Here is a 15033-nt window from a genome sequence, read left to right on the forward strand (position 1 = left end):
TTGTCCGAATCGCCATCACTTTCACTTAAACTGATCACCAAAGGTTCGCACAATTCTTCGATAATTCCGTCTTTATCCCAATATATATTTTCCAATGAGGTGACATGAGAGCAATATTTTCCCTACTTTTGAACTGTAATACTTTCAATCGCCTGTTCTGAAAGTTTAAAAAGTTTCGACATGTCAATATCCACAGTTACGTTGCGATGGCGAATGAAACTTTTCACTTCTGCCCAAACATACTCAATAGCATTAATATCGCAATGATATGGTGGTAGCCTCAAAGCTAGAAATCCATGCTCTTTGAGCATCGTGTTGAATTTAAATAGTTTAGTTGTGGGCAAGTTTCTTTTGACCAAATTAAGCAATTCAATTTTTCGCATATCTGGGGAATGAGAAATGTTATTTGCAGAGAGCCAATCCATAAGAACTTGCTTCTTATTAGACCAATTTGGAACTTTGTTTAATCGAATAGAGTGATATAAAGTGTTATCAATTATAACAACGGCATTTTTAGGAAGGTTTGGAATCAGTTTTTCTTCTGTCCACTTTTCGAAGATCGTAGAATTCATTTGCCCATGGTAATCTCCAATAGTTGAATTGGCTTTGTATAGTAAGTTTGAATTCGCTAAAAAACCCATTTCTTCCACCCGCACACAAAATTATTATGTGCCGCGAGGCATTTCCGGTTTGTAGCACTCCACGTTCTTCTTTAGACTGCCAACATTTTCCATAAGTTAAATTACTATCAATCCAAGTTTCATCTAGATACACAATCAGTCTTTTCTCCTCCCTGAAACGTCTTATTGCTCTCAAATATTGTGTTCTACATAAAACAGTGTCACTTCGCTCCATGTTAAGTTTCCTTTTATTCTGGGACTTTTTAAAACAAAAACCGATTTCATGAAGTATTTTCCTTAAAGTTTCTCTTTTCCAAAGAAAATTAATTTTTTCTTTAAGCACAGGAATCAATTTCGGAACAGTTGGCACTCTTTTCTCGACCACGTAAAAATCGTAAATAGTTCTTCTTATAACGTCTACATCAAAATCATTCAAAGCTACGGTTTCGATGGTTTTCTTTCTCTGGCACTTTTTTTAGGAGATTTAAATTTTGGCTTACCTTCACCTTTTGATTCCCTACGAATTCTTTTAACAGTTGACCCCGATATGCCCTCAATTGCACTTGCACGTTTTATGACTTGAGAAAGGGGAACAAGAAGATGGCCTTCTGACGATTCTTTTTCACAGAATGTCAGCATATTATTCAATATTCTTTTGCAAGAGCTACTGAAACGTGTAACAATAGAACTTGTTGACTGTACTGGATCCATCATACAAATTAATAATAAAAAAATAATGCAAAATAGGAACAACAAAAATCAAGCTAGTACTAGTACAGCGACAGACAAGAAAGCACGTGATTTCTCATGTTGGCGACCAATTCGTACATCCTTCATTTCTTTCTCCCCTTCAGCATGAATCAACTATTCTTGGCACCAAGCCAAGAAGGGATCTATAAATGGTGGGCAAACTATATCCATCTACAAGGGAAATTTTATTTATTTCGTATGGTGATTTAACAGCCCTGAGCCCCTTTTTACGGGGAGGTATGGCACCACCTCAGTCTCCCCCATTTTTATTCAGGCTCTTGACCGGCATAGCTGACAATTCAGACCTATGGCTGGAGGGATCATCTTAGGTATTCCTGACTGTATCTGTGTGTGTTCATGGGGCCTGTTTGTGGGATAAAAATCCCTTCTGTCCACACTCAAGACCAGCTAACTTGGTTATGGCTGAGGGAGATCCTTGAGCTCCTCTCGTTGCCGATGGGAATTGAATAGGGTACTCCTTTCCCAGGCATATGGTTGCGAAGTGCAAAGCCATTAAGCTAACTGCACAGACAAAAAGGGAAATGAAACTGAATTACAGCAGAGTTTTCCTACTGAGTGTTCCTGATAACGTTTATGCATGTATACTTGGAAAATGCTAAGAAAAATTGTGTAAGGAAAGCCTCTACAAGAACAACCTGGATTCAGGGAAAATTATGGGAATATAACAAGGATCTCTATTTAAGTATTGTAGATCTCGGAAAGTTTATGACAGCTTTCTCCTGCCAAGAGAAACGTGCTATTCAAAACATATAGGATGAAAAACCCTGCTGTCCACATCCAAGACCAGCTAACTTGGCTATGGCTGAGGAAGATCCTTAAGCTCCTCTCGTCACCGATGGGAATTGAACCTAGGACACTCCTTTCCCAGGCATATGGTTGCGAAGTGCAAAGCCATTAAGGTAACTGCACAAACAAAAAGGGAAATGAAACTGAATTACAGTAGAGTTTTCCTACTGTGTGTTCGTCAGTAGGAAATGCATAGTTAAATAGTGTAAATGGGACATTATATTGAAAAATGCATAGTTTGAGTTATAAATCCAAAGCTAGAATTAAACGAAATACAGGAAGATGTGTGATATAAAATCAAGCGTAACACAAGGGTGTATCACTATCCCCACTCTTATTCATTATTTATATGAATCATGTTATGAAAGAAAGTATCATTAAACCTGATATTAGAATTGAAGATATCAAACTTGCCTCTCTTTTTTTTTATTTATTTATTTTATTTTTTTTTTTTAATGCTGATAATGTTTACTCCTAAACATATCCAGTGAAAGCCTCCAGGATTCTCTAACTAAATTGAATAAAAACTGTAACAACTTTCTGATGAAAATCAGCAATAAAAAGACCAAAACTATGAAAATAGGCAGAAACATGGAAGACTTCAGCAGCATTCTGGTGGAGAACCTATAGAACAAATAAAATATTTCAGCTGTTTAGGTTCAGTTTTTAGTGAAGATGGCAAATTACATTCAAAAACAGACACCAGAATAAGCAAAGCTGGTATGGTGGGGAGCCAGTTGAATCAAGTTATATAGAATAAGAGAAAAAGATCAGCAAAAACAATAAACTAGCAATATACAAGACATTGCTTCTTTTCTGCATTTCCAGCTCAACACAGCTTTAGAAATGGTAGCCATTTGATTGTCATGGTTTGTTACGGTATGTGCTATTTACTGTCAGTCTTCATATGATGGAGTTTCATTCTGGTGATCCCAGAATGGAATGCATTATATGAACCAAAAAAGATATGTTACCAGTGAGCATGTCTGAATACTCAAACGTGTAGTTCTGTTGTTATGTTTTTGACTGATTTAATATTTGTTTATAGTGAAATAATATAGTGTACACATTATAATGTACAATTGCTGTATACAGCACTTTACTGTAATTAATAATGAAATATAAGTGTACACTGCGTCTGTCTTTACAGTAAAATAATCAGCTGGAAGCATATGGAGTCAGACTAATCCATTAGAAGAAGCAGGAGACACTAGTTCATCAGCAACAAAGCATTCTGAGGATGCTTCACCTGATGCATAATTTGTGAATGTTCTAGACTCATCCTCTAAGTTGAGTAACAGCAGAATGGACTTCTTTAAAACTTTGCAGAGTTTTCTTTTCTGCATAAAATTCTCTTTAGCAAGCATTTGCAGTTTTCTGTCTACTTTGAAAATGTCTGTATTGGTGTCCATTTCCTCAAACAACCAAATTGCCTTCTTTACAGTGACAAATCCCCCTGCCAATTTTTTCATTGTAAACTGTTTTTGGGGATTATCTTCTTCATATTGTAACTCTATAAGGTCTTCATTTATGGACTTTTTCTCCACAACTTCCCCAACTGATCTCTAACTCTTGAGTTAGCAACACTTTCTTGTCATCAACCTGCTGTAAGGTCTTTGGTGGAATGTTATGACTGTATGTACATATATTCTGAGCAGCCTTCTAAACACTATTCATTTTGCTGTCACCTCACTTGTTGAGGCATGTACAATACATTCTTTGTACAGTGCAAGATATTATATTATATTCCTTACAAAAGTCTCTGAAGATTCCTTACCCTCAGTAGCAGCATTAGCCCAAGCAAAAATGTACATTCTAAATAATATCTTATATTTTGTGTTCAAAAAATTAACACAAAAAATATATCCGGCACTTTCGCTATGGCAAGTCGGGTCTGGCAGACCATGCTTTGGATACCCTGGCACACAGGATCGATTGGAAAAAAACAAAAGCACTGGACAGAAGCTTCTACAAGTCAGAGAGGTTGTTCCTGGAATCAACAGAAGCCTTAAAACATACTCCAAACCTTAACAAGTATGGCTGTGTAAATCTACCAAAGATTTGGGAGACAGTCATCCTAAGACCAAATTAATATTTATTTATTTTAATTTTATTTTTTTCAGAACTTTCAAGGACTACTATTTGGACTACTTTTTTTTAATTTTTTTTTTATATTTATTTTTTTTTTTTTTAACTTAGATGGCATAGGACTTTAGTCTTGTGTTGCACGCTGCAATTACTTATACTAGCCCCACTGTTACACTGAATTGTGGTTGTCTCACATTTGTAACAAACTTTGTTTGTGTGCTCTGAAGATGCTGGATATAATACCAGCGAAATATTGCCTTTAAAGTTAATAAATAAGTATTTTCTTATCAATCTGTGTTCACATCAATACCGTTTAAATCCAATTCAACATATGTGACGAACACATAAGCCTATCCGCACATTTTCATCGAAATAGTTTAACATTGGAGCATTTAAGTTATTTGGTCTGTCTAGAAAAAACACATTCTTGAAACAAAATTTTTTTTTTTTTAACATGGAAAAAGCTTGTGACACAGTCAGTAAATATGGCATTCTCAAGGCTTTCATAATCCATATTTCTGTTTTTATTAAAAACTTCCTCTCTCCAGTCTCCAAGTCTGAGTGGAAAGCACCATTATACTGACCTATCACCCAAAAGAACGTGTTCTCCTGTTCTCCAAGATTCTTTCTGAAATGTGCCACTTTTTTCCAATTAAAGTAAACTCAATTAAACAATTACCTCCCACAGTAAGCAAATTTAACAAGCAGTTGATTGTTTATGGACTCTTATGAGGGTGGTCTGAAAAGTTCTCGGCTTCAACCATAGATGGCAACACTATTGACAAATTTTTTTTTTTCTAAGTTGGTACATCTGTCATAAGCATCCAAATGAAATTGCAAGTCATTCTATCGAGTATACAGCTGTCTGAAACAAAAGTGTTGTGTGTACCCCTTGATACATCCAATTATCCACTGGATATATATATATATATATTTGATATTTTGATTTTCATTCTTTTCTGTCTACATTTAATATGCATGGGAGTAGTTTGGGCTGCTCTTCCTCACATTTGATTCGTTTTTTTTTTTTTTTTTTTTTTCCAGTTCTGCCACATCAGACAGCATAGATTGCAGAATCGTTACAGGTTCTTTGAGCATGACTATATTTCTGGCACTTTAAGCATTTTAAATGGATGTAGAGCCATTGAGTCCGCGCGGTTAGCCTAGTGGCTTTGCGCTTCGCAACCATATGCCTGGGGAAGGAGTGTCCTAGGTTCGATTCCCGTCGGAGACGTGAGGAGCTGAAGGATCTTCCTCAGTCATAGCCAAGTTAGCCGGTCTTGGGCGCGGGCAGTAGGGTTTTTTCCGCCAGTTTATCTGGTGTTTTTCATCCCGCAAGCAGGCAAACCGGCCCCTTGAACACACAGGGATACAGCCAAGAATACCTTGAGGCATAGGAGTGACCATTCTATCCTCGTATTTCGGTTACGAAATCCAAGCATGCTTGGAAGGTTGTGGGCCTTAAAGGCCTGTTAAAGCCATTGGGATAGATAGAGCCATTGAGTAAGTTTGGATATAGCCTACTTTTATAGCTGTCGAAGGTTTTGAACGTTGTATATAAGAAATGATATTCCTGAATTTGGTAAGATTATCATCCCTACAATATTGGGATTTGTCTTATGGGATTCATGCCTTTATCTTTCAAATCTCCTCATCTGAATAATCAAGGAAGTCATATTCTGGTATTCCTTGAATAGTTTAACATTTCATTATAGTTAGTGTAATTGGAATTCCTTAATAGAAATTGTATGAAGGAGTCGCTCTTAGTGTTTCTTTGAAGCTGTTTAAATGATATCTTCTGAATTCAGTTACATACCTGATTTTCAGGATCTCGACAACTCTTGTAGACCTTTCTGGATAAAGAATGGCAGCATTTTCCTGATGGGACATCTACATGTTAAATGTATTGTTTAACAAGATGGTATATTAGTTATTCTACCTGGTGTTCATTTTTTTTCACCTTCTGAACATGTAACTTAACAGATGCTCAGCACAGATTACTTGTAAAATTCAGGCAGTAAGTAAACGTTAACTTTATTTTAAAATTATAAAATAATTTTTAAAAAAATTAATAATAAAAATGCTGTATCAGAATTGTTTAAACATAAATGCAATTTTTCACTCTATTAGAAAGCAAAGGTCGTGTTGATATACCAGCTTCTCTTCCAACACCACCTCCATATGTTGATTCTCAAAGAACCTTAAGGTATGCTTGAAATCATATATTTATGCTCGCTATAATTAATTTGAACTGTTTGTATGTACATTTTTTTCTGTATTTATTTTGGTTATTTACTTAGATTTTGTTAATCTAATATACAAATGAGCCATAAACTTAATTATTAAATATTATTATTATTAAGAGAGGCCTCTAAGGAATCAGAGACAGATCGATGGAGGCCACATACTACATTCACCACCTGTCATACTTGTTCTTGAATTCATTCACACTACGTGCACACACAACATCCACTCAGATCCATTTCAGTCGTGCACCACTCAATGAGAGAAAAATCTAGATTGCATCCCTTTCTTGACGGCATTCATTGTCAGCTTCCAAGGATGCCCTCTCATCCTTTCTCCACCCTTAATAAAATGAAAAAGTTCATCAACTGAAATCCTGTATGACCCTTTCAGAAGTTTGCACGTATCAATCATATCATCCCTCTTTCTCTTGTTGGTAGTGTCTGCAGTCTACAAATTCTTAATCCATCTTCATAATCAGTATTCTACAATTGTGATATCATTTTTAACACTCTCATTTGCACTTTCTCTGCTGTATCAGAATCACGACAGAAACAAGGAGACCAGACGACATTCATTTCAGCACTGCAATTGTCCTCTGAGTTGCATTTGTAGTCTTTGCTATATGGTCCTTGAACTTCAACTTCCTCTATACTAAAACTCCAAGATCCATGATCAGTTTCTTCTATCGTAATCTCATCAATATAGCATGACATTGGATATCTGACTGAAGGGCATCATTTTATATTTACTAACATTGAACTGCAGCCATTTTCCAGTGCCTACAATTCCAGCCTATTCAAATCATTCTGCAAGTACTGCATATCACCTGCCTATCTTTGCATCATCAGCAAGTAGCTGTATGTCGCCTGTCAAATCCTTCCTAATGTCATTAATGTACAACTTGTACCTTAACCTGATTTAGTACCTTAAATCTTGCAGAATCACATCCCCAATGTACCACTTTTTGATATCTGTCAGTCAGCCATTCTCTTATCCACATTAATATTTTATAATCCAAACCCACATTCTCCAATTTATGCAATAGTCTTCCATGCTGTATTCTGTCTTTGACAAAAGCAAAATCCAAAAGTTTCATGGTATATCCATTCCCCTTGTCTATCTCATTGGTAACATTATTATGGAATGTGAGCAAGTTGCTAAAACATGACCATACTTTAGTAAACCCATGCTATTCTTTGAAAAGTAGAAATTCTCTGTCAACCCATTTCTAAATGCAAACCCGAACCAACTTTTCCAAAATCTTCACCACCACTCCAAAGATACTAATAGGGTGGAAGTTGGACACATCAGTCTTTGCACTATCCTTTGCACTATCATAATCAGTCTCAAAACAGAGAAGATTCCTGTGGAATCTTCCCTGTTTTGAGACTGATTATGTAGCCTGGTGAAAGGAATAGCCAGTTCAGCTGAACAATCTTTTAGCATCCACCCTTCTGGCCTGCTGCTTATAATTTTCATAACTGACATTATCCATATACACACAGTATTCCTTCCACATCATCCTTTTCTGGTGAATCTCTTTCTTGATAAGAATACACATCCATTTTACTCCTACTCTGTTTATTCTTTGAACTCAGGAACACATTCTGATATTGCATCATTTAAGTATTTTTTTAAATACTACCAAGCATTTGTTGTTATCCTTCCCATCCAACAATTGATACCATGACACGCAATCCAGCATACTCTTCATTTGGTTATAATTTCCCTTTGTAGTTCAGCATGTAAACTTTTCTACTTCCCAAGTGAGTACCACATGGTCATCACTGTTACCAACTGGAGACATAATAGTCACATCGTTAACTGAAATCCCCTCTCTCACTATAATCAAATCTAACACTCTTTGACCTCAAGTTCCTTTTGTCTTATGCTAATTGAAGAAGTTGTCTTGCAACAGCTAATTAAATTTGGTTTCATTCTTCTCATGAGATTTTACTGCTGTCCAACCAATGTTTTAATAATTAAAGTCCCCCATTATGATTATTCATTTTGCACCCATTGTCTTTATTTGGTAATGGATTTCTTCATCACTACCAATCAATCCACTAGGTCTCTGACAACACCTCACTATGTATTTGACCTTATTAACTTCCACCTCACACCAGATGGCTTCAAACTCACTGCTAGATGAAAAACTATTACTAATATTACAGTTGTTGGATCCTATTTCGTCTTAACCTATTCTTTGGATCCGATATTTAGTTATTACGATGTTCTTAAACAATTGATAGGTTGCTAGTTGATTTCTAATCCAAATATAGAGAAAATTTATATTTATAGACTGCGCCACTCTATATCTGAATTAGTTCAAGAATTGAAGAAAAACCAACTCTCAACTATTTCTCCTTTATATGTTGCTATTATGTTTACAGGCCGAGTTTATTTAACTTACTTATCTCTCCCGCTTTGGTTCGAATATTTTTATGGATGGTGCAGTAAAAGAGATTCAGGCAAAATACAACTTTAGATTAACAAAAATTTAATTTAGGATCACAAATTATACACTTAAGTTCAAATCACTAAATAAGATATTAAAAACATTTTAGCTCTTCTGATAATACAGTCATATAATTTTAAGATGGTAAATCTGTTGTCTGAAACACAGTTTTCACAAAATTCAATTAACCACTTGTAAGCTCAAAGTCATAAAGTTTCTCAGTAACCAATTACACAAATATCTCACAGTTACTTAAGTTTCAAATACAATATAATGGTGGCAACACTTTTTCACAAGTATACACTTTTAAATCCACATTTCAGCTAATCTCTGCAAAAATGTTACTGTTAATATAGGGATATTTTAGGAAGAAACTCGCACATATTTCTGCATAGGAATATCAATAGTTGAAATATTCTTACTGATAATCTTCCTTCTTCATCTACTTATATGCGAACACTTTTTGTAACTGTATACACTTTAAACAATTAACAACACTCATTAAAACAAATCTTCTTAGTAATAACTGAATTAATTAACGGTCACAATACACATAATTAAACGTTCTTGCATGAAGTAAAACGCTTGTACTATCTTAGACATCACTTGACTGATTCAGTATTCTACTAATCACTCATGAACTGAGGTAACACACAATAATTCCTTAACTTGAAGTTTTATATGCACAGTTGCCCATTCCTCCGGCATTCAATTAATCTTTTAGGCACTATAATTCTTAACACAGCCATCGTTAAACTCAATCTTGTTGCCTCTAATTATTCTCTAGTTACTCCATGCTATGCTTCAAGTTTCCGTGTGTCCTTGAAAGGTCGGCCCTGAAATTAAATCTCAACTAAAGTATCGCTAGGCATTCAGTAGTCACTTAGCTATTTTCCATTGCTTTATTTGTTATTCTGCAACTTATTAGCTAACCGCTTCTCGACTAGTAGACTTTAATTAGCTACTTGAGTGACTCGCTATTATCGCACTCTGATTCCCCGAATCAATCTCCTTTTTGATTCCTTCTCCGAATGCCGAATAAAATATCCTCTCTCTTTTTCAGCGTTCCTAGCTTATATATCCCTTCTTCCCGCCTAAATTGTTCTCATGCTCTCTTTAACTAAACCTTTTCAGTAAACTTTCAACATTCTCCCTCACGCTCTGTTCCAAACTCGTGCAAGCTATCTAACATACGTTTCCATGACAACAAAACAAAATATAATAAAATTGAGGCTTTGCATAACATTATACCTCTACAAACAAGAACAAATAAAGAATATTTACATTTCAATTAATACGCAGTTAAATGTTAAATACAAACTCCTATAATATTAACATAGCAATAATTAAAATAGCTTAATAATATTTTAATACAGAGTTTTTTTCTTTATTAGTACACATTCTTGATTAAATAATTAAATATTAAATCAACTTATAGGTAGTTATATGAATATTAATTTATAAATAAGTGATTTACATTACATAATATTTACAAATGTAACCTTTGCTATGGTGGATTATGTTGGATTCTGAAGAGAGTATTAATAATTTAAATTTCTCTTCATTCAGAATCCAACACAATCATAGGTCTCGACACTAACTGGATTCAAGTTCAAGTCATCCAATATCATTAATAGCATGCCCATCCTTTCCTATCCTGTCCATCCTTCCTAAATATACTGTACCTTTTACACAATACCAGTTAGTATGTCTACTTCTGATAGCCAGGTCTCACTATTGCCTACGATCTTGACGTACGAACGTATTGATAATTACAGAAGAATATGAATAAAGCAAGGAACTTAGTATTTGATCTCCACATATTCAGTAAAATACTTGTCAAGACTAGCAATATGATAGCAAAAAAATAATAATAATAACATTCAGAAATTATTAAGATGTATCCTAATCTTCAATTTATAGCCCAGAATGTTGATCAGAAAGGTTAATTTCGTTAATATAACACCAGGTTTGAAAGCAGGGAATCCATGACTAGGACCTTTGCAGATAATTAAATTTAAATTAAGACATGACTGATCGTTTACACAGTCCATAAAGTTTAGCTACATGACTGTGGCTAAACTTTATGGACTGTGTAAATGATCAGAAATGATTTGGTGAGAATATTGTCCATCTGAGTACTCATGAGTAATTAGATGAACATTACTTATTTCTAAATCTTTTAAAACATTTTAAAATAGCTTTTATGAATTTACTCAATGAGACCAAAGCAAATTTATAGTAAACGACTAAAAGGGAATTGCATGTAGTGGAGGACTGTCATTAAATGAAAGGAAAAGTTCATATTTAATCATACTTTGGTAATACATTCTGATATATACTGCATTTCACATAAAGAATGAGAATGCCTTGTGTGATTCTTTACTGGAGAAATTATGACATATTGTGGTGAATTCTGAGTCATGGCTTAAATTTTTGAAGCAGTATAGTGTCCAGTAAAAGTTATTGCTTGCTAGATAGTGAGCATCTATGTATGGTAGGCAGGACTCTGGCTGAAGCACTCTCCCTTTTCAGAATAAATCTTTCATCCTTATTATAGGTATTATTTTTGGGAAAATTCTCATGTTACTCCTCTGAGCAAATATTATTTTTATGGCTATTTAGCCTATTTTTGTTTAGGAGTGCCCCTTTTATAATATCATTGGTTTTTTACTCAAATTTTAGGGCATTATTATTATTATTATGATTTGACACCTCCAGGGAGTCCAAAGACTCATTGAGGGAGAGTGTGCCAACAGCATCGAACGATTGTTTCTCTTCCAACTACTAACCGCGCTCAGACTTACTTAACTGAGCCATTAGTAGCAGAGGCTCTACAATCGACCAACCTTTGCTGGCAATTACTGATATTTTATGTAGATAGACGTTTATATAGACATTATTCCTCCTATATATTTTTCATATATCTGTCTATATAAAACATCAGTAATGCCCTAAAATTTGAGTAAAAATCCAATGACATTATAAAAGCAGTACTCCTAAACAGAAATAGGCTAAATAGTCGTAAAAATAAAATTTGATCCTTATGTTCAATCAGAGTTCATCAGCAAGTACGAACCTACCAACCCATTTCAAAAACCATTAATACACCTATAGAAACATTGTAATTTCTAATAATACATTCTACCAGAGATCATCCAGTTAGGAAAATATCATTCTTCTTTATTCAGTAAAATTTACAAAGGTTGACAGGATTCCGAATCTCTTCAAAACAACTTCTCTCAGGAGATATCCTTATGGAAACATCATGTCATAAACTCTTGGAGCAATGCCTGTGAGTAACATTTATTATTAAGGGAAAACCTGTTATGGTAAGCCCCACAAAACAATAAACCTTTAAAGAGAATTAATATCAAAATAAAATATGGACAACTCTTGTAGTCCTTTCAGCATTTGCCTGTTGTTAAGTCCATTGAAGAGCTTCTAGATGTAACTGTGGATCTGTAGAACTGCTTTGTCAATCTGTTGACCTTTCACGTAGAGCTTTTCTCTTGCAGAAGTCCAACCTCACGTCCAAGGCATTTGCCCACGTGCAAGGCGGAAGTGGCAAGAAGTAGGGGTTGCTTTGTAGGGTGAAGCTCCAATATGGTAGCATGAAAAATTTTCTTTTGCCAGATGGTTACATCATATCCAGAATACCAAAGTTTTCTTTTGTCTAATCCTGCTATCACTTTATCACTTGCTAACAGGGCTCTGGCACATCCAATTCCATGAAGAGCAATATTTTCCTGATAGGACATTTACATGTTGAATGTTATGTAGCATCCAGAGTAACCTTGGTATTCCATTCCTGAGCACAATCATTGTTTGCCAGATAGTGGGTGTCTGTGTGTGGGGGGAGATCTGGCGATGTACAAAAAACTACTCAAGCATGAATTCTTCATCCTCAATTCCTTTAGGACCTTAAAGGCCCAACAAGTATTGATATCATTGATACACCTTTTGATAACAGAAGTAAGAAACAAAAGACTACAGAGCCACATCAACAGATGGAATACCAATAACAGTCACACCTCAAAACACTCAATTCCTGTAGAGGAATGATCTTACAATGGGATATCGTAGATGTTCCTGATGAGGGGAAATGTTCAAAGCTAAAAGTGGATGACAAATATGAGGCACAACCTGAACCATATATGGTAGTAAAAAGCATGCTAAACAATCTTACTCTGCCAAGAAAGCTGAATGTGTAAACTGTCATGGAGATCATCCAACCTACTCACATGCATATCAGAAGTGGAAAGGATGGGATATATATATATATATATATTAATGTTCATTATTTACTCGGTAGAACTGTATATAAAAAAGGAAATTAAATGACTTTATACCGTGAATGACAAATTTATTGTTAAGATACAACTAGTTTCGTTGAAATATAACTTCTTCAGGTATCACAGATAAAGAATAAAATAAAAAATAACAGACACATGAAAAAATACATTAACAGATCTAGTATAAAACATACATTTAAAAAAGAAGAATGTGTGCTAGAGTTCCAACTGAAGTTGACTACGTGCATGAGCTGGTACAGTATATTAGTGCACCAGTATTGGACAGCGGTAATGTACGCATCAGAAATATAATAGCTAAGGCTGTTATTAATATGAGACAAATCAAGCGATATCTCAACTGCTCTTGAAGATTCTCCTCCACCAAGAGGTTTTATTTCGTTACCATACATCAGCTCTCTCTCTCCCCGAAACTGGCAAAAATGCTTCAGAAATTCAACATTAGAACTTGCTTCACTACATTCCCTAAACTTCACTCCATGCTAAGTAGACCTAAAATGAAACATCTTCCTACTCAGTATCAAGGAGTTTATAAGATTTTGTGTGATTGTGGCAAACCATATTACGGCCAAACTGCTAAATCCATCCTTTTACGCATGGAAGAACATCAAAGAGACATTTCTTACAACAGAACTAGAGCCAGCGCTCTCTCTAGCCACGTTCTCTTCTCTATCAACGCAGATGATGGCCGCCAGCACATCGTTGACTGGCAAAAAGCCTCTAATATCCATGTGTGCTATGATGAACTGGAAAGAAGAATAATTGAATCTAAAGAAATATCACTTGATTTGTCTCATATTAATAACAGCCTTAGCTATAATATTTCTGATGCCACTGTCCAATACTAGCACACTAATACCAGCTCACGCACATAGTCAACTTCAGTTGGAACTCTAGTACGCATTCTTCTTTTTTAAATGTACATGTTTTATACTAGATCTGTTAATGTATTTTTTCATGTGGCTGTTATTTTTTATTTTATTCTTTACCTGTGATACCTGAAGAAGTTATATTTCAACGAAACTAGTTGTATCTTAACAATAAATTTGTCATTCACTGTATAAAGTCATTTAATTTCCTTTTATATATATATATATATATATATACACGCTGTCTGGACACCCCTGTTACTTGTAGTTATGGAACATTCCAGATTTGTTAATAGCATAAAAATTGGTGTACAGATAGTAGGAAGCAATCGAATACAGGTGATATGGCAGCATGACATGAAACCAGTTACTTTGAGAGACATGTCATCGCAGATTGTCACATTGGTGATATGTTCTTGCATGCCATTGCCACTGAATTGGAGCATCCAAAATCAACGTTTGTGATGTGATCAACAAATGGAGACATTCTGGCATCACTAGTGCAGGAAAACACTTAGGGTGGCTGCCAAAAATGACTGACAAGGACAGGAGGGTGTTAAAACGAGTGGCATTCAAAAATCAGCAGAGACCATTCATGATGAGTTCCAGGGCGGCTCATCCATAGGGGCCATGCCCCACCTATATTTGTATAAGTAGCCCAATAATTGTAGTTTTAAAAAATATGTTTCATGTAATTATTATTTTTTGATCTATTTCCAACACATTTCATTGATTAATAAAAAAAAATACTGTGGTATTTTGTGGCCATATTGTATAAGGAGACTTAGTACGGTCTCTGGGGCAAGCCACTGTTGGCCCTATTTTATACGTGTAGAACACACATAAAATAGGGTATTTGTTTACCGGGCGCAATGCTTATC

At 35.1% G+C, this 15033-nt stretch overlaps 1 protein-coding gene across 1 annotated transcript in view; it reads left to right on the forward strand.

The window, feature by feature from the left end:
* LOC150093819 (histone-lysine N-methyltransferase 2C-like) overlaps window positions 1–15033 on the forward strand; it is a 1065326-nt gene that overhangs the window by 853533 nt on the left and 196760 nt on the right. The window contains exon 58 of the mRNA XM_090412524.1: window positions 6396–6471. Coding sequence (XP_090268650.1) covers window positions 6396–6471 — 76 coding nt within the window. The remainder of the gene's footprint in view (window positions 1–6395; window positions 6472–15033) is intronic.

Source organism: Typopeltis vanoorti, chromosome 23 (assembly GCF_054136105.1).
Source record: "Typopeltis vanoorti isolate ZY-2024b chromosome 23, IOZ_Tvanoo_1.0, whole genome shotgun sequence".
Lineage (NCBI taxonomy): Eukaryota > Metazoa > Arthropoda > Arachnida > Uropygi > Thelyphonidae > Typopeltis > Typopeltis vanoorti.